Source organism: Nyctereutes procyonoides, unplaced genomic scaffold (genome assembly GCF_905146905.1).
Source record: "Nyctereutes procyonoides isolate TBG_1078 unplaced genomic scaffold, NYPRO_anot_genome, whole genome shotgun sequence".
Taxonomy (NCBI): domain Eukaryota; kingdom Metazoa; phylum Chordata; class Mammalia; order Carnivora; family Canidae; genus Nyctereutes; species Nyctereutes procyonoides.
In genome coordinates this window covers 3,281,541-3,303,964 of record NW_026575146.1, presented here as the reverse complement: position 1 = coordinate 3,303,964, position 22,424 = coordinate 3,281,541, and the positions used below count along the sequence as shown (strand labels likewise).

The 22,424-nt window shown below is 37.3% G+C and overlaps 1 protein-coding gene across 2 annotated transcripts in view; it reads left to right on the top strand.

Moving 5' to 3' along the window:
* SHPRH (SNF2 histone linker PHD RING helicase) overlaps positions 1–22,424 on the top strand; it is a 97,104-nt gene that overhangs the window by 67,545 nt on the left and 7,135 nt on the right. For both annotated transcript variants that reach the window (XM_055310135.1, XM_055310136.1), the window contains exons 25-28: positions 3,393–3,581; positions 17,452–17,544; positions 18,214–18,300; positions 19,021–19,199. In XM_055310135.1, the coding sequence (XP_055166110.1) occupies positions 3,393–3,581; positions 17,452–17,544; positions 18,214–18,300; positions 19,021–19,199 (548 nt within the window). The remainder of the gene's footprint in view (positions 1–3,392; positions 3,582–17,451; positions 17,545–18,213; positions 18,301–19,020; positions 19,200–22,424) is intronic.

Sequence of the window (22,424 nt, the reverse complement as noted above, 5' to 3'; positions counted from 1 at the left end):
ACACTTTTCAAAGGCATTTACGTACAATAGCTCACTTTTTCTCTCATGACAGTTTTTTTTTTTTTTTTTAAGATTTCTTTATTTGTTAATGAGAGACACAGAGAGAAAGAGAGGCAGAGACATAGGCAGAGGGAGAAGCCGACTCCCTGAGAGGAGCCTGATGCAGGACTCGATCCCAGGCCCCGGGATCATGCCCTGAGCTGAAGGCAGATGCTCAACCGCTAAGCCACCTAGGCGTCCCTCTTGACAATTTTATATACAAGGCAAAAATTACCTGTGTCTTAAAAACAGGGCCAAAGGTTAAAATGACCAGCTGAGTACCACATATGTTTGAGCAGTGTCCCTCCTTAAGTAATAGGTGAAAACATATTTCTAGAATAACCCCATATTTTTCATTAAAGGTGCATAGTTTTGCATATTGTTTCTAGTCACAAGATCAAGTCTAAATAAATAAACCTGTTTATTAGTAATTATATGAAAATATAATAGGGCATACATTGATTTATTTAAGGTATTACAAAGGTGTGGCAACATAGCTTTTACTTGGAATTATTAATATTTAATAATATCAGGCTTTAAAATACAAATAATATCTGTCCTAGGGGAATTCAGTTATTTTTACAAGGCCATTATAATAAAGAATAAATACTTCTTTTTGAATATTGGCATACAAATTTCTTTTTTTGTTGTTTAAGATTTTATTTATTTATGAGAGAGGGAGAGCATAAAGAGAGCATGCACACAAGCAGGGGCAAGGTGAGAAGCGGGCTACCACCCAGCAGGGAGCCCAATGTGGAACTTGATCCCAGGACCCTGGGATCATGACCTGAGCTGAAGGCAGACACTTAACTGAGCCACTCAGGTGCCCCAGTGTACAAATTTCTATAAACTTTGGCACCATATTCTCCTCAAAGAGATTCTTTTATCCTACTAACTGTGATTTTGATTTTGTTTTTTTTGGTTTGTTTTTTTTTATTTATTATTTATGATAGTCACAGAGAGAGAGAGAGGAGAGAGAGGGGGGGGGGCAGAGACATAGGCAGAGGGAGAGGAGAAGCAGGCTCTATGCACCGGGAGCCCGATGTGGGACTCGATCCCGGGTCTCCAGGATTGCGCCCTGGGCCAAAGGCAGGTGGCAAACCACTGTGCCACCCAGGGATCCCTGATTTTGATTTTGAATCTTTACTTTGTATAAGTCAATATATACAATATCAGAATATTAATTGCTCCTCCTCAAAATTTGAAGTCTGTAAAAGTGTTCTTGGCTGTTTTTTTTCAATGGAACCAAGAGTAAAGAGTTAAGTGTATGAGCTCCACATTCTGACCAGTAGTAATCAGAAAGAAAATACCTTTTAGTTTCTACAATTTATGGAGACCATGAGATTTTAAATATTTTATTGATAATGAATCGTAAATGCATCGATATTACTTTGGAAACCAAGCAGAATAGTAATGTACAGATGCTAGTGATTTCTGAGAAAAGTCACTGGTAAAAATGTGATAAAAGTGAGAAAAATGGAAAAGATCATGAAGTAAGCACTGTCTTTTTTACTTTTAGTTTCAATGAAACTCATGCAACTGGATGAATTAGAAATTTTAATTTATGTCTTAAACATTTCCTGGTTTTAAAGTTCTTTCATGTATATTATTTCATTTAATTTTAGTATTCCCATATTATAGTATGACCCATATTTCCTTCAGTTAGGAGAACATACTGGATTACAACAAGAGTAACAATACTTTACTTTTTTAATTCTGTTCCTCACCACAGTCTGTAGGAACTCTAGATTCTTTAGCTTCCCAGTTCTCTTCTTCCCATCCTAATTTAGAGAAATCAGTCAGAGATAACTCATATACTGACTAACACCTTTGGAGACATTGCCACTTGTCTTCTGTTTGAGCTACTTCAGTCAGCTTCCAGTCACTTCTGAGGCCCTGACAGCAGGTGTCTGATTTCTCCTGAATTGCAGGTATAGATGGACTTGTCTTGTTCAGCTTTTCCATTCTGAGCTCTCATGAGCCACAAAAGTTTTCTCAAATAGAGGAAGTGCCCCTCTGTTTCATTCTCACTGGCACAAAAGGTACACAGGGTACAGAAAAATGATGCCATGTTTATAAAAATGCCAGCAAGGGCCTCCTGGTGGCTCAGTTAGTTAAGCGACTGACTGACTCTTGGTATCAGCTCAGGTTGTGATCTCGGGGTCATGGAATTGAACTTAGTGCAGAATCTGCTTGGGACTCTGCCCTTCTCCCTCTCCCTCTGCCCCTCCCCTCTGTGTGTGTACACATGTGCTCTCTGTCTCTCTCAAATAAATAGATAAATCTTAAAAAAAAAAAATTTGCTAGTGAAACAGCTCTTTAATTTTACTCCCAAGGACTGCCACAAGTCCTTGAGAGCAGATGTGCAGCTAGACAGCAGCATGAACCCTAAACAGCTCCTCCCCCTTCTCAAAAACTGTTTTCAGATCAAGTTCATATACCTTATTCTTCTCTTCCCTTAGTGTGAGTTCCCTTCTGAGGGGCTTTTTAGTTTATCCTGCAAAGTATCTCGTGTGGGCCCAGCTAAGCAGCTTCTTTCCATGCATGTTCATACATGCCCAAATCTAGAAAAACACAGCTTAGTGCTTAGGAATCTAGTCACTCATAATACCATTCAGTTTTTGTTGTTGTTTACCAAGTGAAAAAAGTTAAATAATTTACATAAGATGCCATAGCTTTTAGAACTGACACCTCACCTAAAACCAGTACTCCTCTATATCCCTCATTGCCAAAAAGAGGGAGTCTCCATGGTATACTCCAAGAGTCAGAACTATTGTACTTTTCTTGAAGTAGAACAACAGAGTTTTCGAAAATGTCTTTTAATTAATTTATGTAGGCTTTTTTAATGTATTCAGAACCACTTTTAAAATAAATCTGAGATATCAGCCCATCTTACATTCTATCAAATACTGTAGCATGTGCAAATGTAAATCCACTTAATGAGTTATATAGAATATATTGAGGATATTATCTCCAAATTAATGTTGTTCTCAATCCCTCTATTATATCTGCAGTTGCATGCTAAAAGAGTAATTTGCATTTTTCCTAAATACTGAAATGAAAACAACAACTTCTTACAAAATAATGGTGGCTGACTGTTAATGCTCACAATTAGAGTGAGTAGAACTAAAGACTATGAAAGCGTACTCTGGTTAAGGTAAAGTAGTTCAAAAGTAGTCAAAGTACAAGAAGTTAAAATACAACTTAGCTTTTATGACTTAGAATGTTAATGTCATAAAACATTTAGGAAGTGAAATTAGGATTCCCTTCTCCTCTTTTTAACATATTTATAAATTAAAATGCGTCTTTGATAGCATCTCCCTAAGATATGTTCTGTGTATTTTCTTTTTCAGTGGGCAGTACTGACCTGTGGACACTGTTTCTGTAATGAATGCATTTCAATTATAATTGAACAGTACAGCGTGGGGTCTCACAGAAGTTCCATTAAGTGTGCCATCTGCCGCCAGACCACATCTCACAAAGAAATCTCATATGTCTTCACCTCAGAGAAAGCCAGCCAGGAAGAAGACATCCCTGTGAAGGTAAAGTAGGTTAAAAACATGCGGAAGCATAGTCAGAGCAGTGTAATAGAAATCAGCGTTTGGCAGTGAGAGCATCAAAATCAGAGCAAGGCTGGCACAGTAAGTATAGAAACCACTGTTTCTATCTGTAAGAACACTGCCTGAAATCAGCTTTACCATCTACACCGTCTGTGGGAGGAACACAAAAATGCTTTTTCTAACGTGGCTGGCCGTAGGTCCACTGTGGCAGAAGGTAATGTCTTAGAATCTCAGTTCCCCATCCATCATCTTTGATAGTATTTCTGTCCACTACAAATAGAGCTCTGGTTAAATTAGAGATTTACTTAAAGAGGGGTTCTTCCTCATTCTCTCATTTGCCCTGGATAGCAGGGAAAAGGAATGAGCCCAGCCTTATTCGAGTCAAAAATAGAGTGCTTAGGAAGTTAATGTACTTCGGAGGTAGTGTTCTTTTAAATGACATGGTTTGGTATCTCATGGTATAGCCAAAACATGGCCTTATTTTCCTAATTTTTTCCTGTGCTTCATTCAGAATTCTAAGAAAATTACTAGAAATCCATGGCAACCTGAGTGTCTCAGTGGTTTACACCAGGGCGTGATCCTGGAGACCTGGGATCAAGTCCCACCCACATCGGGCTCCCTGCATGGAGTCTGCTTCTCCCTCTGCCTGTGTCTCTTGCTGTGTGTCTCTCATGAATAAATAAATAAAATCTTTAAAAAAAATTTTTTTGAAATCCAAACAGGATCTCTAATTGGACTTTCTATCTAAGGGGCATTTATGTAATGAAAAACTTTCTCAATACTTTTTTGTTCTTTGCCCACCTTAAACATGCTTTTTTTTTCTTCCTAACCAAATTTATTTTTTTTTATTTTATTTATTTATGATAGTCACAGAGAGAGAGAGAGAGAGAGAGAGAGGCAGAGACACAGGCAGAGGGAGAAGCAGGCTCCATGCACCAGGAGCCCGATGTAGGATTCGATCCTGGGTCTCCAGGATCGCGCCCTGGGCCAAAGGCAGGTGCCAAACCGCTGCGCCACCCAGGGATCCCCCTAACCAAATTTAGACAAAGGACAAATCAATATATGATTGTAGTAGGAAATATAGGCCTGAGAATTAAAACTCCTTTATTTTTAAAGATTGTATTTTTTGAGGAAAATGAACTGTAATTTGAAACTCAAGAGTTAGGGCTCCCCCTCCTGACAAAAGTGTGGTTAAATTAAAGTATGTCTAATTGCTGTTTATTCCTACCATTTTTGAGTAAAACCTGAAGGTATCAATGATATTACTCTCTAGTGTGTTGAGATAACCAGAATCCCAAAGTTGGAATAAATTTCACTCATTCATTCATTAATTCATTCCATACCTATTTATTGGACACATAGTGTGTGCCAGGCAGTGTGCTGGGCCTCACAGACACAGCATACACTCCTGAATAAAACAGACACGATAGCTGTCCTTGTGGATTTTACAGTTTGGTAAGGGGGGGTGGGTGGGGGACAGAATTTGAGTTGGAGTAGGAACACAGACAATACACAAATAATTCACATATAATTGTGATAAGCCCTACAAAAGAAAATCAGACCTGGCTTCTCTGAGGGAATGACCGTTAAGTAGATGTCTAAAGGATGAATGAATTAACCAGGCTGGGAAGAAGAGAAAAATGGTCCTGTGTGGAGGAGCCTGCCAGACAGAAACAAACAAAAAACAATACATAGACAAGAAGTCACACAGTGGAATTCAGTGGCTGCAGTGTAGAAGGCACAAAGGACAAGTGAATGAAATGAGTGGAAACCACAGAGGGACCAGATGCTGAAGGGCCACTGAAGATTGAAGAATTTTCTTTCCATATAAACAGAAAGGCATTACATGTTATATGCAGAGAAGTGCCATGATCGGATTTGAATCTTTAAAAGCCCCTTTTGTGCAGTGTGGCAATTAGATTAGTAGGAGTAGAAAAAAATAGAAAAACTTGGGAGAGACCAGATCAGGAGGCTACAGCAATAGTGATGGTGGCTTTGATGAGGTCAGGGGTAGTGGAGATAGAAAGAAATGGATATAGTCATGAGATATTTGAAGTAAAGTTGATTAGTAAGATAGAATGCTGGAGGGATTGATAGAGATTTAGTAGGGGACCCTCTGGGTTCTGATGTGAAAAATCAGTTGGATAATAGTACAGTTACTGATAGAAGGTATTTGGAAGAGGAGTGCATTTGTGTTTGAAATCTCTAAAACATCCAAGTAGAACTGTATAGCAGAGTATTGCTATGTGGAACAAGAGATAGAAAATTCAGAGTTACTGGCATAATGATGTATGAAGCCATGAGAGAGAAAGTAGAGATCTCACTGAAGTCAAATAAGGAGAGATTGGGTTAGTGAGCAAATAAGCTATAAGAGTAAGTGTCCTTGTCAGAGGCTGGGCTCTCTTATCCTTTCAGAAAGAACAGGTATTCAGTATTCCAGATGTGACTGCAGAAGCAAGTGACCCAAGTGAGGTGGAAGAAATAATGTGATAGAAAATGAAGTGGTAAGACTTAAATGTTGAAGAAGTTGTTCAAGTGGACAATGTATCATATCTAGAGTTGAGGTATAGAGTTAGTCACCAAGATTATTCCATGAATGAAATGTAGTGTTCAAAAAAAATAATAAATTAAAAATAAATTAAAAAAAAAAAAGAAAGGTAGTGTTCAGTAAATGATGACAGCAACAGGTAGAGTTAGGGAAAAACCGGGTTTCATGAAGCCCAAAAGAATGGAAATTTTTACAAAAATGAGAAATAATTATCTGAAACCTGCATGAGGGACCAGAGGATACCCATACTCATAATGCAAGGAATATGAAAGAGTGAATTCCTCCATCCAGAGGCCTGCTGAGAAAGTGGTGTGCTCAAAGGACAGCCAGGTTCTAATTAAAGCAAGGAAATAGAACACAATATTTCCACCAAAGGTTAAAAGTGTAAAAAAGTTTGTTGACCATAAAGCACTAGTTCCTGGGGAACCACCAGAGTTTGGGAGAGAGAAGAATGGGAGGGTAGGAACTGCATAGCAGTGTGGGAATAACACAACTGTTGTGATCAAGTGATGAGAGGGTCATGACTTCAAGGAGTCGTGTAGTCCTGCTCCCTCTGGGAATCCCCTGGATAAATGTGTATTTTTAAATCAAATGCCCAAGAGTGGCTAAGTGAAGAGGAAGGTGGTCTGTGGTGCAATCCGCTGACCAGCCCTAATGAGGCATTTGATGGTCAGACTCAATCTTCCTCCCCACCCAAAGAACTGCTTTCCTGCCAGATTCCCTCTCCCTTTTTTCCCCAATTCTGCACTTTCCCCCTCCTTCTCTTAAAAATAGTCTTTCTCAGCCCTTCTTTCTCTTCTGCTGTCTTTTCCTTTAGCCTCAGGCATCCCAAGGGCCACGGATGGCATCCGTGGCTAAGAAGGGCTGCTGACCCTTAGATAAAAGCATTCATCACAGCATAAGGAAGGAGTGAGAAAGAACTGCTGCGTCAGGCTTCATGCCATGAGGTTTAGGAAGTGATTGCTCTAGCTACCAGTAAACAGCACAGCCTCTATGAAACTGAGTCATGGAGCCCATCAAACACAAACACCTGTTCATTTAATGGCACTTTTTCTAGACACACAGGAGAGAGATCAGGACGGTTACACTCACTGTCCTGTTGGGACAGGAATATCAGTGTACAAATACTGTTATGCTCTGACTTCTTCCTGTCTTTCCTACATACTGATGAGCACATACATGAATTAAAGCATCTTATAAAAAGTTACAAGATTACAGAGTCTACTAAACTTAATTTTTCTATTGTCATAGATGCATGTATATTTGTATTTCCTTTTTATTAAACATGACTGAATATTGTACCCACTACACTTATAAGTTTCATCTTCACATCCTCACATTGCTTCTTCTTGCCATATTTACTTTTGCTTCTCCCTGCCTTTACTGTCCCCGTTTGTGCCTGCCACTTCTGCCTGCTGCTGCCTGTCCCCTTTTCTGACGTCTGTCACATTTCCGTCTTGTCTGCCACCTCCTCTATGAAACATCTGCCTGTTGTTTTCTCAGACCCTCACTGCATCTGAAACTACCCTACTGAATAGTCATATCATGTATTGTGAAGTTGAGAGAGTAATCATATTTAAAATAAAGGTGACTCTGTATGAATAATTGAAGCATTACTTTGAAATTATATAAATATTAGTTCAAACTATTACTAACCCTAGGGACTTGTTCTTTTATGTTGATTATCAAATCTCTGGCCTTTATTAAACAATAATGAAAAGTAATTTATTTCATTGAAGTTTTTGTATTATCGGAAATGTTTATTTCACTTAAGTATTACTGTCAAGATTCTCAGGAGAGACAATATATCACACATAGTGGTTAATTATCTAGCTGGTCTTGGATAAAAGATATTTGGAAAACATAAAAATAATATTTAATAATATAAGACATTTTTTTCCTACTGGTATTTCACAATATAAGGAATCTTATTGATGGACCATAGAATATTGGTCAGATAAACTGAATATTGAGATGACAATGTTCCCTTTAGTAGATACATGTAAGTTAAAGACTGTATCTACCCTAATGTCTGTGTGACAGTATTCCTAAATGACCCTTGGAACCTACTGGGCATTTCACAAAGTAAACAAAATTCCCCTTGCAAGTTCTGACAACTGCCAGGCGTTTTGGATGGTGAAGTAGGCTTCCTGGCAGAACATATGCCCCACGTGGCATGTTCTCTGTGTTCCAAGTTTGGATAGGTTTCATACAAAGCATTTTTGTCAGTGGAAACCCTGACCCTATGACGGACACGACTCTTTATGTCATATGAAGTTTCTATCCAGGAGAAAATATGCTACGTGGGTATAGCCACAGAAAACAGCAGCCTTCCCACCCATCCTACACATGTGCACTACTGCTTCATCTTCTCAAATGTTTGAGTGTTTAATAACTGGCCTACTTCTAAAATAAAGATTTTTATCAGGCCCCGTTCCCATTTAAATTTTAACTCATTAGACCTGGGATCTGGCCCAGGAATCTGCATTTTTAACAAATAAAACTATTGTTAACAGAGCTGTCTTAACACAGACTCTTTGTGAAGGGACAAAAAAAAAAAAGAACTATATTTCTACACTCAAACTCCCCAAGAATTTTAGAAATACCATGTGTCAAATCGTATGTGTAGCTACCTGCTGTTTCTCTTCTTTTTTGAGTTTTTGTTGATTTATTCAAAGGTGACTTATTAAGTCTCTCTTGTACTTTCTAAATATAATCAAACATCTGGATGGAAAAAAAACTGATTCCAAAATTCTGACTGAGCCTGAAATAATTTGGTGAATATAATCCACAATTATATTTAAATATACTTATCTAAATATTTTTACATAAGATACTTGTATATGAACATTAACTGGTAATTTTAGAATGCAATTGTATGTTTTTGTTAGAAAATGTTATGACTAAATATAATTATAATCACAAAAAACAATTTCTCGGGATCCCTGGGTGGCGCAGCAGTTTGGCGCCTGCCTTTGGCCCAGGGCGCGATCCTGGAGACCCGGGATCGAATCCCACGTCGGGCTCCCGGTGCATGGAGCCTGCTTCTCCCTCTGCCTGTGTCTCTGCCTCTCTCTCTCTCTGTGACTATCATAAATAAATAAATAAAAATTAAAAAAAATTATTAAAAAAAAAATTTCGCTTCACTGGCCAAGTTAGCACTTTATAATTCTGAACTGTTAAGGAGTCTGGTATGGAAGTTAGCAATGGCTTACAAAAATCAAACACCCAGTAGATACTTCTAATATGTAAACTATCTTTTTGAAATTACTGTTCTGAAAAACTTATATTTGCAGGGTGTAAACTCCATTACAATATGGAAAGGACATTGTACATGAAGTGAGAACTTGTTTTATGCACTATATCCCCAGCATCTAGAACAATGCCTGGTATATAACAGGTACTCAGTTAAGTAGTGGATATCTGGATAGATGGATGGATGATGGTGGATGGATAAACAGATAAGCAGTTAAATAATATCCCTAAAAGCCTTTGGGTGCCAATAAAATTTTTAACCTTTTTTTTTCTACAGTTGCTAATCTCTCTCTTTTGAAATCATTATGCAAATGTTTAAAGGGACAGAATAATATTTTTAAGACCTAGTGCACTTAAAACATTTCCCACCGCACATGTGGCATCCATTGTACTTCATTCAAGTAACATGTGAATGCTTGAAGAACCCAGGACTTGCCCCAGGCATTAGCTTGAGAAGTGTTCCTACTTCATGAGACCAATCATACAAGCTATATAACTGCACTAAATTGTATCTGTCACTACCAATATGGGTTTTTAGCATGGTGAACAGGTGCAAACAGAAATAAAACAATGTTAACTAATCTTACTCAGCAGAAACTACTATGGATAGCACAGTCACATTCAAAGAGTTAGCTGTCTTTCAAAAAGAAAAGTCGAGAATAAAAGTAACAAAAGTCAGGTAATACCAAGACAGAAATGATTTTATACTGAACATTCATGTTATTTGCAAATTACAAGCCTACCATGAAAACCTAAAGAAAAATATCGATGATCTGTCACCATGTGATATTTGATCATGTTACTGATTAGAGAACATAGTCCTTTTTTGAGGTGGGGCAGTGACTAAGTTGTATAAATTTATCTTCTTTACAGGATGTTTTTTAGTCAGATAAGGTACTCAAAAAAATATCTAATCTCAAGACCTTTGTAGTATGTTTTACTGGTTGCAAAAATCAATCCATCTAATGACTGGAAGATTAAAATAAAATCTGTGCTCTGTTTCAGATGTAATTGCCTTACCTCTCACAAAGCTGAAGCTCCTCATCTGTGGTAGATAGATAGCTCAGATTAGGCATCCATTTGACCCTAGAGCAGTAAGAGACACAGCAGGTACGCAGCATTAGAGCACTGTCAGAATTCAGAGGGTCAGTTTGTTTGCCATAAACACAGTGCTGATTGTATTGTGGAGGTGACAAGGTAAAAAGGTCCCAGAATTACAGGCCTCCTGCCCATCCCCCTAAACCTCTTGTCCATCTGTAAGAAATAAGGGTAGACAAGAAATATAACACTTTTTAGCAGCAATAATTTACACAGAAGTACAAATTCAGAATAAAATGGAATGGCACACAATGAAAAGAAATGCTGAAAAAAAAAAAAGAAATGCTGTCCTTCATTCTCCCTTATTTGCCTTGCCACTGTGATCAGTTTCTATTTTTAGTTAGAAAGATCACCTATATGACTTTCAATAATATACATAGGTTTTGTTTCTTAAAGTATTAGCTGTAGACAGTATCTGTTATCTCCTCACTTCAAAATAAGAGGACATTAGTGCATCTTTCAATCTATTCCTCTTTCAATCTTTCTTTGCTCTTCCACATCCTAGCTTCTGTTACAGGATCATTTTTATAACATGATGTATATATAGCATTCACATCTTATTACCTAATTATAAATGTCTTTCATATCTACGGAAAGTCACTAAAATGGTGAACAGTATTATACACTGTAGAACAGAATAGTGATTGAAGTCATTTAGAAAGGAATGTAAGTCTAATCTTGCAGATTTAAACTTTGCTTTTTGAAAAACTTTACAAGCACCTCAGTCTAATGGCCCTTCTAACTTTTTTGTAGAAAACTTCCTTAATGTCTATGTCAACTTTATCTGGCACCAATATCCATGTAATGCTCATTGTAATATTTTTTTCACTGTGCTGTACTACTTCAAGAAATTTTAGCATGAGTATGAATGGCAGATTTCAGAAAACGACTTCATTTTGATTTCACTTTAAACTGATAAGTAGCTTACAGCCCCATGATTTGAAACATTTCACATGTACTAGTATGTATGTATTTCACATATATGGACTATATATAATACACGTAAAATCTCTAAAGATACGGCCTGCATGTTGACCTAAAGTGGTCTCTAAACAATATTCTCTCTAATATTCAGTGAAAAATAAGACTGACTGCATTCCTCATCTCTACTGTTTGACTCATTTTCCTGATGTTCTTCAAGACCCAGCAGCCACTTTAGCTCTTAATTCTACCAGTGGAGCAAAGCATAACGAGAATCCATTGATACTGCTGAGAAAAAGTGAGAGAAGTAGACAGATTAACTAAAAGAGAAAATAGAAGGGCTCCAGGGAAAAAGACTGGTGACAAAGGGCTATAATACAAAGCAACGATACCTGGTGCTATGACTGAAAAGTCATAGAGCACTAGTTTTATTTATATAAATCAAATGCAAGTAGCACTTTGCTGCTATGGTAGGGAGATGTCATATCTGTTCCCCTTCCTTTCCTGCCTTCCCTAAACAAGGATTCTCAGCAATAGGAAATAGTCATGAAGGGAGTAGAGTGAAGCCAACAACTGCTTATCTTCTACCCATACTCAAAGATTTTACCTATTCTCTCTTGCCCCAATAATAAGACTTCAGGGATTGAAAAGCAGTACCTTACTCTATGAACAACCTGGTAAGATATTGAGTCCCATTATGAAGGGGAAGCGTTTATCAAAGTCTAAATCAATACTACTTGATTGCTTTATTATTAGAATTCTTCTACTGAATATATGACAAAGAAATAAAAGTGAGTTTTCCATCCTTTTAACACATTTAACACTCTTAGAGTAGATAAGAGGCTGCATGACATTTCTGATCTTTAGTTATATAGCTAGACAACCTCTAGGCCAGACTTCACAAGAAATATTCTTTGTTGGTCTTTGGTGCTAATGGGTATCTGCTATTTTTTGTTGCCTTGACTTCTACCCAAAAGCCTAGAGCTTTTAACTTTGCGGTTAATTTTCCACCAAGTAGAAAAACCACCTGTATATGTAGCTTGGAAACCTTGTTTGGTTTTGTTGATTAAATTACAGACAAGGGAACAAAGATTTTTATAAAGAATATTTTATGATTCCTTTGCTATAAAGGACAATCCCATCCGTATTCTTCATTAATGATATAATACTCTTCACTGCTTATCTCATGAGTGGAACACCAGAAGTACTGACTTGATCTGACTGGTGACACTTTGTACGTCTCTCGTCCTGGTTCTCCAGGTAACCTTAGAACTAGTGCCTTAAGGAGAAAAATCGTGAAGATATGGTCATGGGAAGGCAGAGTACAGATGATTTGTCTTTATTCCAAAGTTGAGCCTTCATCTTTGATGTTTCACAAACATGAAGAAAAGCCAAGCATTGATCACAAAGTCAGGGTTGGTGGATATATATCTGGAAAAAACAGAGATTCAAAGAAGGGGTGGAAACAATGAAAGGAACAAGAGTTTCAGAAGAGGACAAAGGTGCTTATAATTAAATACAACTTTATCAATCTAATATATTAAGTGATCCAGCATTTTTGTGGGATGTCTGTTCCCATGCACCCTGCTAGCAAATACATATCATTCCAGCTTAACTTTGTATCTGTATGTTTACTGATATAGCTAAAAAATAAGCCAAGTTGGACTCGAGCTATCAGGTTACCTTTCTGGAGAATATTCATACTTTGTTACTTTGTTAACACCTTGCATAGGGATAGATTCCTGTGCACAGTTCCTCATCCTAATCTCTTTTGTGCCTCCTTCTGTGATCTCCTCTAGCCTTGCCTGTATATAACTCATCCCTTCATGTTTTAACCTTTTTTTTTTTTTGACAAACTGAATATTTAGTATGTGGCCATATTGAATAATCTTCTGAAGAACGGAATTGAGCCAAACTTCATTTATGCATTTGAGATAGAAACATTAAAAAAGAGCAGTAGAATATGTATAGTACTCATTAAGATGGTATAATAAAACATTCATTTAAATTGCATCTAGGTCAAATCAGCAGTATAAACCATCTTTTTTGTTTTTCTCCATATTCTGTAACATGCATTAGACTGTATGTTTTGGGGAGTAGGGGGGGTATATCTTTTGATCTTTGTGTATCCAGTGCCTAATATAGTTCTTGGCGTTTTTGTTGAATAAGTAAATGAATGATTTGGATAATCAAATACGAACTTACTTGAAATGTTGAAGGGACTTGAGTGATGGTAAAATGCAGAAGAAAGTTTGCCCTATCTCTTTGTTCACTTTCATTGATTCTGTTATAAGACCAACCATAGTCTTTTCAGTATTCTCTTGGGACTCCTGCTTTTTCATTTGGAAATAAAAATCACAAGCAAGGAAGAGAAAAGAAGTCCATGAATAAGGGCATAGAGTGGTGGGAATCTAGGTTTCTGAAGATTGAAGATAAGAAAAAAGCCCACTGGGTTTGGGCACCTGGGTGGCTCAGTTGGCTAAGTGTCTTGACTTGATTTCAGCTCAGGGTTGTGAAATTGAGCCCCACATCAGGTTCTAGTCTGAGCATGGAGTCCACTTGGGATCCTCTCTCCTTCTCCCTCTGCCTCTTCACACCCATCCCCCCCAAAAGCCACTAGGTTTGCTGACTTTATTAACCTCTCCTGTAGCTCCTAATTGGTTAAAAAAAAAAAAAGATTAGTGTTTATCAACCCATATATAATGAAATGGTACCACCCTCCACAGAAGAATTCTAAATGGCTAATGATACTCAAGTTCACTGTCAGGAAAATATAGACTAAATGAAAATTTAGTTCCTCCTTTCACCTATCAGACTGGCAAAAAATTAAATTTTAACAAGTGTGCAAAGAAGCAGACATTTTTAACCATTGGTAGTTAAAATTTCCAGCATTTTTAGATGGCAATTTGACCCACCAAAATCCACCAGGATCCAAGTATCTTAATAAATTTTTTGAGTCTTTGGCCAACAATTCCACTTTAACGTGCCTATCCAACAAAAATATTTTCACATATGGCTTTGTATCCAAAGCTATAAGTATCACTAAAGTATGGTTTATAATAGCAAAAAAGAATGCAAGAGTCTAAGTGTATATTAATAAATAAATATAAAGATCCTCTATGAATAGATTGTTAAGATACAATGTTAAATGAAAAGACCATTTTATAAAACAAGTTTACAAATATTTGTGGAGTACATATGCATTTTTATGTAGGCTTCTAAAATGCCTAAGGAGGTGTAACAGAATAAATGCCAATTCTTAGTGCTGTTTTAAGAAGGTAGGGCTTTAAAAAAGTATTTAACTTCTTTAATTCTTATATTTCTGTTAGCTTAGTTGTCCAATAAGCATATTTTGATTTTATGTAATTTTTTTAAGTTATCCAAAATGTGCTTGTGATAGATGTGGTAAATCAAAGAGAAACCAGATCCTATCTAACTTCTATTCAGTTTTTCTCCTATAGCTTACTGCCTTTCTATGGTAACTTTTTAGATCAGTAATCCTTAATTGTGCATAGCATTTTCTTTTCATTTAGTAGCAAATTAGGAATCATTATTAAAATAAACTCAACAGGGCAGCCCGGGTGGCTCAGCCGTTTAGTGCCGCCTTCAGCCCAGGGTGTGATCCTGGAAACCTGGGATCGAGTCCCACGTCAGGCTCCCCTCAGGGAGCCTGCTTCTCCCTCTGCCTGTGTCTTGCCTCTCTCTCTCTCTCTCTCTCTCTCTCTCATAAATAAATAAATAAATAAATAAATAAATAAATAAAAATCTTTTTAAAAATAAATAAACTCAACAGGGGCATCTGGGTGGCACAGTCAGTTGAATATCCCAACTCTTGATTTTGGCTCAGGTTGTTATCTCCAGATCATGAGATCGAGGCCCACATAAGTGCTCTGTGTTCAGTCTGCTTAAGACTCTCTCTCCTTCTCCCTCTGCCCTCCCCACTCAATGTGTGCATGTGCGCTCTCTCTCTCTTGAGCAAATAAATCTTTAAAAAATAAACTCAACAGGGGATCCCTGGGTGGCTCAGCGGTTTGGCGCCTGCCTTTGGCCCAGGGCGCGATCCTGGAGTCCCGGGATCGAGTCCCACGTCAGGCTCCCGGCATGGAGCCTGCTTCTCCCTCCTCCTTTGTCTCTGCCTCTCTCTTTCTCTGTCTATAATAAATAAATAAATAAATCTTTAAAAAATAAAAATAAACTCAACATATCCTCTTGCAACTGGAAGCAACATTTTTAATGACAATTTATGATCATTTAAATGGCTTCAAATAGTCTAAAATAGGAAATCTTTTTTCTTGAAAGAAACTATTTAAACATATTGGCCTAACAGGATTTTGCATGTATTGGATTTGTTTTTTAAAATTATGCAGGGCATGCAAGTCAGTATACATGGGCTACCCATCAAGAATTCTATGCATTTTTCTCTTCTCAGTAGCCACTTCCATCCATGTGGAAGAAAAGAGTGTTAAAGTAGTCTCACTCCCATGTACCTTTCTGCCAAGCAGAGCTTTAGATTTCTAGGCTTCCTTATTATTCGTTCACAATGAAAGTAACTGAACTAGGACCTAATGGTTCCAGGCTGTGATATATGCAAGGGCTCATTGAGAGCTACCACTGACTGTCCAGACATTGATAAAAGTGAATGTTCTGGTCTTTTCCTTCACAGAGTTATTAGCACTCTAATTTGGAATGTTGTTTATTAAAGATTATTAGGTTTTCTTTTGAACTTTTCATAAGCAACTTAATAAATGGAAGGTTTTATAGTTATGGTATTTCATTTGAAAATATTTTTGAGGGGCGCCTTGGTGACTCAGTTGGTTAAGTGTCTGCCTTTAGCTCAGGTCATGACCCTGGAGTCCAGGAATCGAACCTAGCATTGGGCTTCCTGCTCAGCAGAGAGTGTGCTTCTCCCTCTGCCCTTTCCCCCTGCTTGTGCTCTCTTTCTCTCATTCTCTCTCTCTCAAATAAAATATTTTTAAAAAAATATATTTTTGAAATGAGACTTTGCGAGGGATACGTATGTTTCTATCTAAACTCATTAACAATACTTCATGCTGATTTCCTGCTTTCTCTTATTTGATATAATTTTGCTCTTTTTTAAGACAATTTTTAGACTGAAACAGATCCTTTATATTTTTTAACCTTGCACGTATAATTAGCAGTCTGCATACCAGAGAATTATATAATTATGTAGACTTAGGATTTTAGTATTAGAATTTTAAAACTTCTTCCATAATTCTGTCTTGCTAACTAAAAGTTGCAATGCCTTTCTTTCTTGTTTCATTTACATATTTTACCTCTGAGTGTCTCTGTAAAAGTGCTAAAAATCCCATACCCTTAATATCTTCATGTCTTGCCATCTCCTAGAGCATTCCAGGAGGAAAATTTTCTCAGAAGGCTATGAAAACATTTGCTCATTTCCTCATTTTATTATTTCTTCATTTTTTTCCTTTTCATACTTTAATAATGGAAATGGTTATGGAAAATGTAAAACCCACCCATTGTGTGTTTATTTAGCTTTATAGAAATCTGCTATCCAAGTAGATGTTATTTGTACCTCTGTTACTGTCCTTTGTAATTCCCTGCAAGAAAGGATCCTTCCTGAGTTGGATCCTTCACAGTTTGCTTACATTAGAATTCTGATTCATTATATTCTTAAGATTTCTAATGCCATATAATACCTGAAGTGAGGAGTGCTTTTAATATATAAATTCTGCTGATCTAAAATAATAAAATCTTCTAACTACAAATCCTACCTACTTTAACCTAAAAATCTTCTCTTTATGGTCATATATCACTATATGACTTTCTGGTATGTCTCAGAAGCAGTTTTCCCTAGATTTAAGTTCTATAGCTTCTAGCTAAAGAAAATTTCCAGCAAATACAAAATAAAGAAGAGTGAACACATAGAACCTGATAGTTTGTTTTGATGTACATGTAGTTTTGGTAATAAAAGTGTTTTATATTGGTTTTCCTTTCCATTGTAAACTAAATTTATTTGGTAGTGATGTGTTTTCTTGTTTATGTCCAAAGGGCAGCCATTCTACAAAAGTGGAAGCTGTGGTCAGAACTCTGATGAGAATCCAACTTAGAGACCCAGGGGCTAAAGCACTCGTCTTCTCAACGGTATAATCAACATTTTCATTCTGAGTCTTACCTCAGACTGGCTTTCTGTCAGCTCATATCTAAGAACTCATGTTTAATGTTTGTTCTAATATAGTTGAGATTTAGAATTACTGTTAGATTTTCCATGTTCTTTTTTTTTTTTCTATTTCCATAGGATAAAATTATTTTTAGAGAAATTTGGTGATGCTTTACAAAGGCAATTTCTATAGCTACATTTCCTGTTAATGTTTTATGGGCATTTTCTAATGTTAATATGTTAAAAATTAGAATCTGTAACCTTGAAAGTCTCATTCCACAAATTAAATTGGTTATTTGAGAAAAAGAAAAAGTAATCTATTGAATAAAATATGAAGTAAAAGTTGTAGTTTTTATTTTTAAAAGATAGGCAACTTTATCCATTAAGCATTCCATTATTTATGTTTATCTTAATTCAGTTCCCAAAAACACCTATGTCTTTTACCCTAAATTTAACCAGCATTTGACTTAAAACAAACAAACAAAAACCACTGCCATTTTGGTAGTGTAAAATAATATTGGTGGAACCACATTTGAAAGTTTGTTTTTATGTTAATTCTGAAGTACAAAAGTAACTTAGATTTAGTTCCTTTTCAATTCCTTTTTATGTGAAAACTATACAAAAATTTGTTTTATTTTTTTTATGTGTTCTAGTGGCAAGATGTATTAGATATTATTTCAAAAGCCCTCACTGACAACAACATGGAATTTGCTCAAATCAGTCGTGTTAAGACATTTCAGGTACGTCAAGAATATTTTTACTTTTTTTGAGGGGAGATTTAGTACTGCTGTTAATAGCTTACTTGCATTTATTGTCTTGTGTAAAGATTTGAGTTATTGATTCATTATAAAACTAACATTCAAAAGCAAAGTAGAGAAACTAATTATTTTCTATCTATTCATTTATACCCATAGCAAGGTCATTTTTTTTTTAAGATCTTCTGACTTGAGGTCGTTTGCTTCAATAGAGGAAAAGATGATCTGTGATACACCTGTTCAATGGACAGGGCCCTCATGCCAGGATTAGGTTCTCAAGACACTACACCAGGAAAAACCCTATGTGGTCAAATTGCTTACGCTACGCTCAGCACGACGACTGGCGCACACCCTGAGACAAAAACACAAAAGAAGACCAAGTAAAAATGTAACAGATTCATGTCTCTGATCTCATCCTCACTCTGGCACACACTTTCTTTTTCTCTCTCATGTAGTTTAATTGGCATACATCAGGTACATGTATCTTGTGTTTCCACTGTATCATAAAGAATAAGAGAGTTTATGTGACCGTTGTCCTCACGAAGGTCAGACAAGTTTACATTTTCTGAAATCGGTAATTTATATTTAATTGTCTTAATTATTCATTTCACAGTGACCTGAATACTATTAGGCTTCTTAATATGAGCTATAATATACTGCTCTAAGTGATCCAGCTAAAATTTAAATATACCTTTCTTTTTTTAGGAGAACCTTTCAGCATTTAAACATGATCCCCAAATCAATATCTTGCTGCTGCCCCTGCACACAGGTTCTAATGGATTAACTATCATTGAAGCAACTCATGTTCTCTTGGTGGAGCCCATCTTGAACCCTGCCCATGAGCTTCAGGCCATTGGGAGGGTGCACCGGATTGGACAAACAAAGTAAGGACTAAAGTTAGCATCAGTTACATTTGCTTCCAGTTTCTAAGATATAAATCAGTGGTTAAACTCTTCATTTATGTTCATATAACCTATTCATTTTTAATGACTTATTTATTAAATGTTCAAGTATATGACCAAAAGACATTTTGAGATTTCCAACCCTCCCTCCTCCAAACAGCAAATCCCTGAATTCTCCCATATTTGTGTCTCCCTTCTTGGAAAAATTACGCTGTTCACTTCACCAAAACAGTTTCTTAAACTAAGCTGCACAGTTGAAAGCATCCATCATGACTTTGAGGAGAAGTGATTTTTGATTGTTTTAAGTAGCCTGTTTTTAAAAGAAGGCATATCCCATTCATGACTCCTTTTTAAATTCTTTCCCTTAGGAAAAGATAGTCCCTTAGGGCTACTCTAAGAGGTAACTAGATTTAGCTGAGGCCCAACCTAATAGTGAGTATTGTGTAATATCTGCTACTTTCATTCAAATGTCAGAATAGACAGTTACCTTTCATAAGACCTCTTAGATGTATTACCTCCTAGATGGTAGATGCCTTGAATGTTTAAAAAAAATCTGTACTGAGTGTTCATTAAATATTGACTGAGTGGCAACTATATGTCACTCATTATACTAGATATTGAAGACTCAAATTGAGTAAGACATAGTCTGCTCCCCCAAAGAGGTTGCTATGTAGTACAGGAAGCAGAAGAGCTGACCTATTGCAGCAGAGTGTGCAAAAATGTAATAGAAGTACTGTGGTAACAGAAGGGAGTCATTAGTTGTGCTTAGAGTCATGGAAGGCTTCATTAGGTTGAGTCTTGAACAATTACTTCAAAGCTAGGCTAGAAAGGGGTGCTCACACAGCCAAAGAGAGTTGCATGTGCAGGAACACAGAGGAGATAAACACCAGGAGATCCCTAGGGACCCAAAAGAGTTTAGAATTGCTTAGGAGTAGAGTATGTGGAGAGGAGTAACAGGAGATGCCATCTTGTATGACCTACTGTTAAAAGCTGGATTGTTCTGTAAGCAATAGCCAGGAGAACAAATGAGGACTTTTAGTTTTCAGCATGAAAGAGACATGTTCATCAAACAAACCCATAGTAAAATATGACAAAGTAACATAACTGTAATAACTGCACACTTGTTCTAAGTACTGTCCAGTGTCATTTAAAATGCAGTTATGTCTTATTTGGTTGGGGTTTTTTGGGTTTGTTTTTTCTTATATTTTTAAACATTGCCGCCTTGTCTTATCACTGTTTTCCAAAGCATGGACTGGATTCAGCTCAGATGAAAGGCCATTCAGCACTACCTGACAATCCTACTATGCTTCCCTAGTGGATAGATTTTTTTTCCATTTTCTGAAGAGATGATCTTAAAAGTCTTCTATAACTTCCTGCTCCCCACTGATGACAGTCTTGCCACATATGTAGAACACAGATAAAGTCAGATTTGAAGCATCTCATCTTTCCATCACCAACTTGAGTAATATACCTGCATCAATACCCACATACTTCATTCAGTAAATTTTTATTGAGCACCTTCTGTGTGCCAGGCACTGTTCTAGGTATTTGAGATGCCCTCATGGAAATTATGAGAGTTGGTAGAGAGACAGATGGTGAACAATAACATAAGTAAAATATATGCTATGTTAGGAGCTGGAAAAGTAGAGTAGGGAAGGAGGATAAAGAGTGCATTTAGGGGCAGCCGGGTGGCTCAGTGGTTTAGCGCCGGCTTCAGCCCAGGGCATGATCCTGGAGACCTAGGATCGAGTCTAACATTGGGCTTCCTGCTTGGAGCCTGTTTTTCCCTCTGCCTGTGTCTCTGCCTCTCTCTCTCTCTGTGTGTCTCTAATGAATAAATAAATAAAATCTTTAAAAATAAAGAGTGCATTTGGCAGGGGATTCCTGAGTGGTCCCATTGGTTAAATGTCCACCTCTTGATCTCACCTCAGGTCTTGGTCTCAGCGTTGTGAGTTCAAGCCCCAAGTTGACCTAGCATGGAGCCCAGTTAAAAAAAAAAAAAAAAAGTACATTTGGCTAAGCAGGATGGCATGCAGGTTTTTTTTTTTAAAGAGAAGGAGGAGCAAGGGGCAGGGAGGAACAGAGGAAGAAAGAGAATCTTAAGCAGGCTCCATGGAGCCTGACATGGGGTTATGGGGCTTAGTCTCTCAACCCTGACATCATGACCTGAGCCAAAATCAAGAGTCAGATGCTTAACCCACAAAGCCACCTGACATGCAAGATTTGTATGGGGAAGGATTTTCAAGCAGATAGCACACTTAGTGAAAAGACCCTGTCAAGACTGTGCCTGGTATGTTTGAGGAATAGTAAGGAGCCAGAGTTACCGAAGCAGAATAAGTAAAGGGGAGAGTAGTAGTAGATGAAGTCAGAGAGCTGGTAGGGGAGGGGATTTTATAGGGCCTATGAGGTCACTATGAGGACCTTGATTTCACTGTGTATAAGATAGGGAACCAACGGCAGGCTTTGAGCAGAGGAGTGACAAGTTCTAACTTGTTTTGAGATAATCATTCTGAGTGCTATATGTTCAGGGCCAGGGGAAAGGGGAACATATGGGAAGTAGAAGAAGAGAAAACAGTTAGGAGGCTGTTGTGTAATCTTAGTAAGAGTTAAAGGTGACCTGAACCATGGGAGCAGCAGTGGATATGATGTGAAGTGGTCAGGTTCTGGACATATTTTGAGAACCAGTAGTTATGTGTGGACAGAGTAGACATGGGATGTGAGCAAGTCAAGGTCAATGCCATGGTTTTTGACCTAGAAAACTAGAAGGATGAAGTAGGTTTCAGATGAGCCAGGAAGGACTACAGGGTAGAGCAGGTTTGGTAAGGAAAGAACAGGAGTCTATTTTAAATAGAAATTTGAGATGTTTGTTTGATATTTATTAGAAAAATGGAGATAGGTATTCTGTAATTGGATGTACAAGTCCTGAGTTCAGGAGAAGTCTGTGCTAGAGATATATTTGAAAGTCAACAGCATATAATGGTATTTTTAAGTCACGGGGCTGAGTGAGATTACCAAGGGAATGTGTATAGATAGAGAAGAGGATCAACGACCGGACTCCAGAGCACACCAAAGTTAGAGGCCATGGGAGAAGAGAAAGAACCAGCAAAGGTAACAGATGGAAATCAAACAATGAGTTGGGAAGAAAATCAGAATAGAGAGGTTCCTGGAAGTCAAGTAAAGAACGTAACTCAAGAAGAAGGATATGAC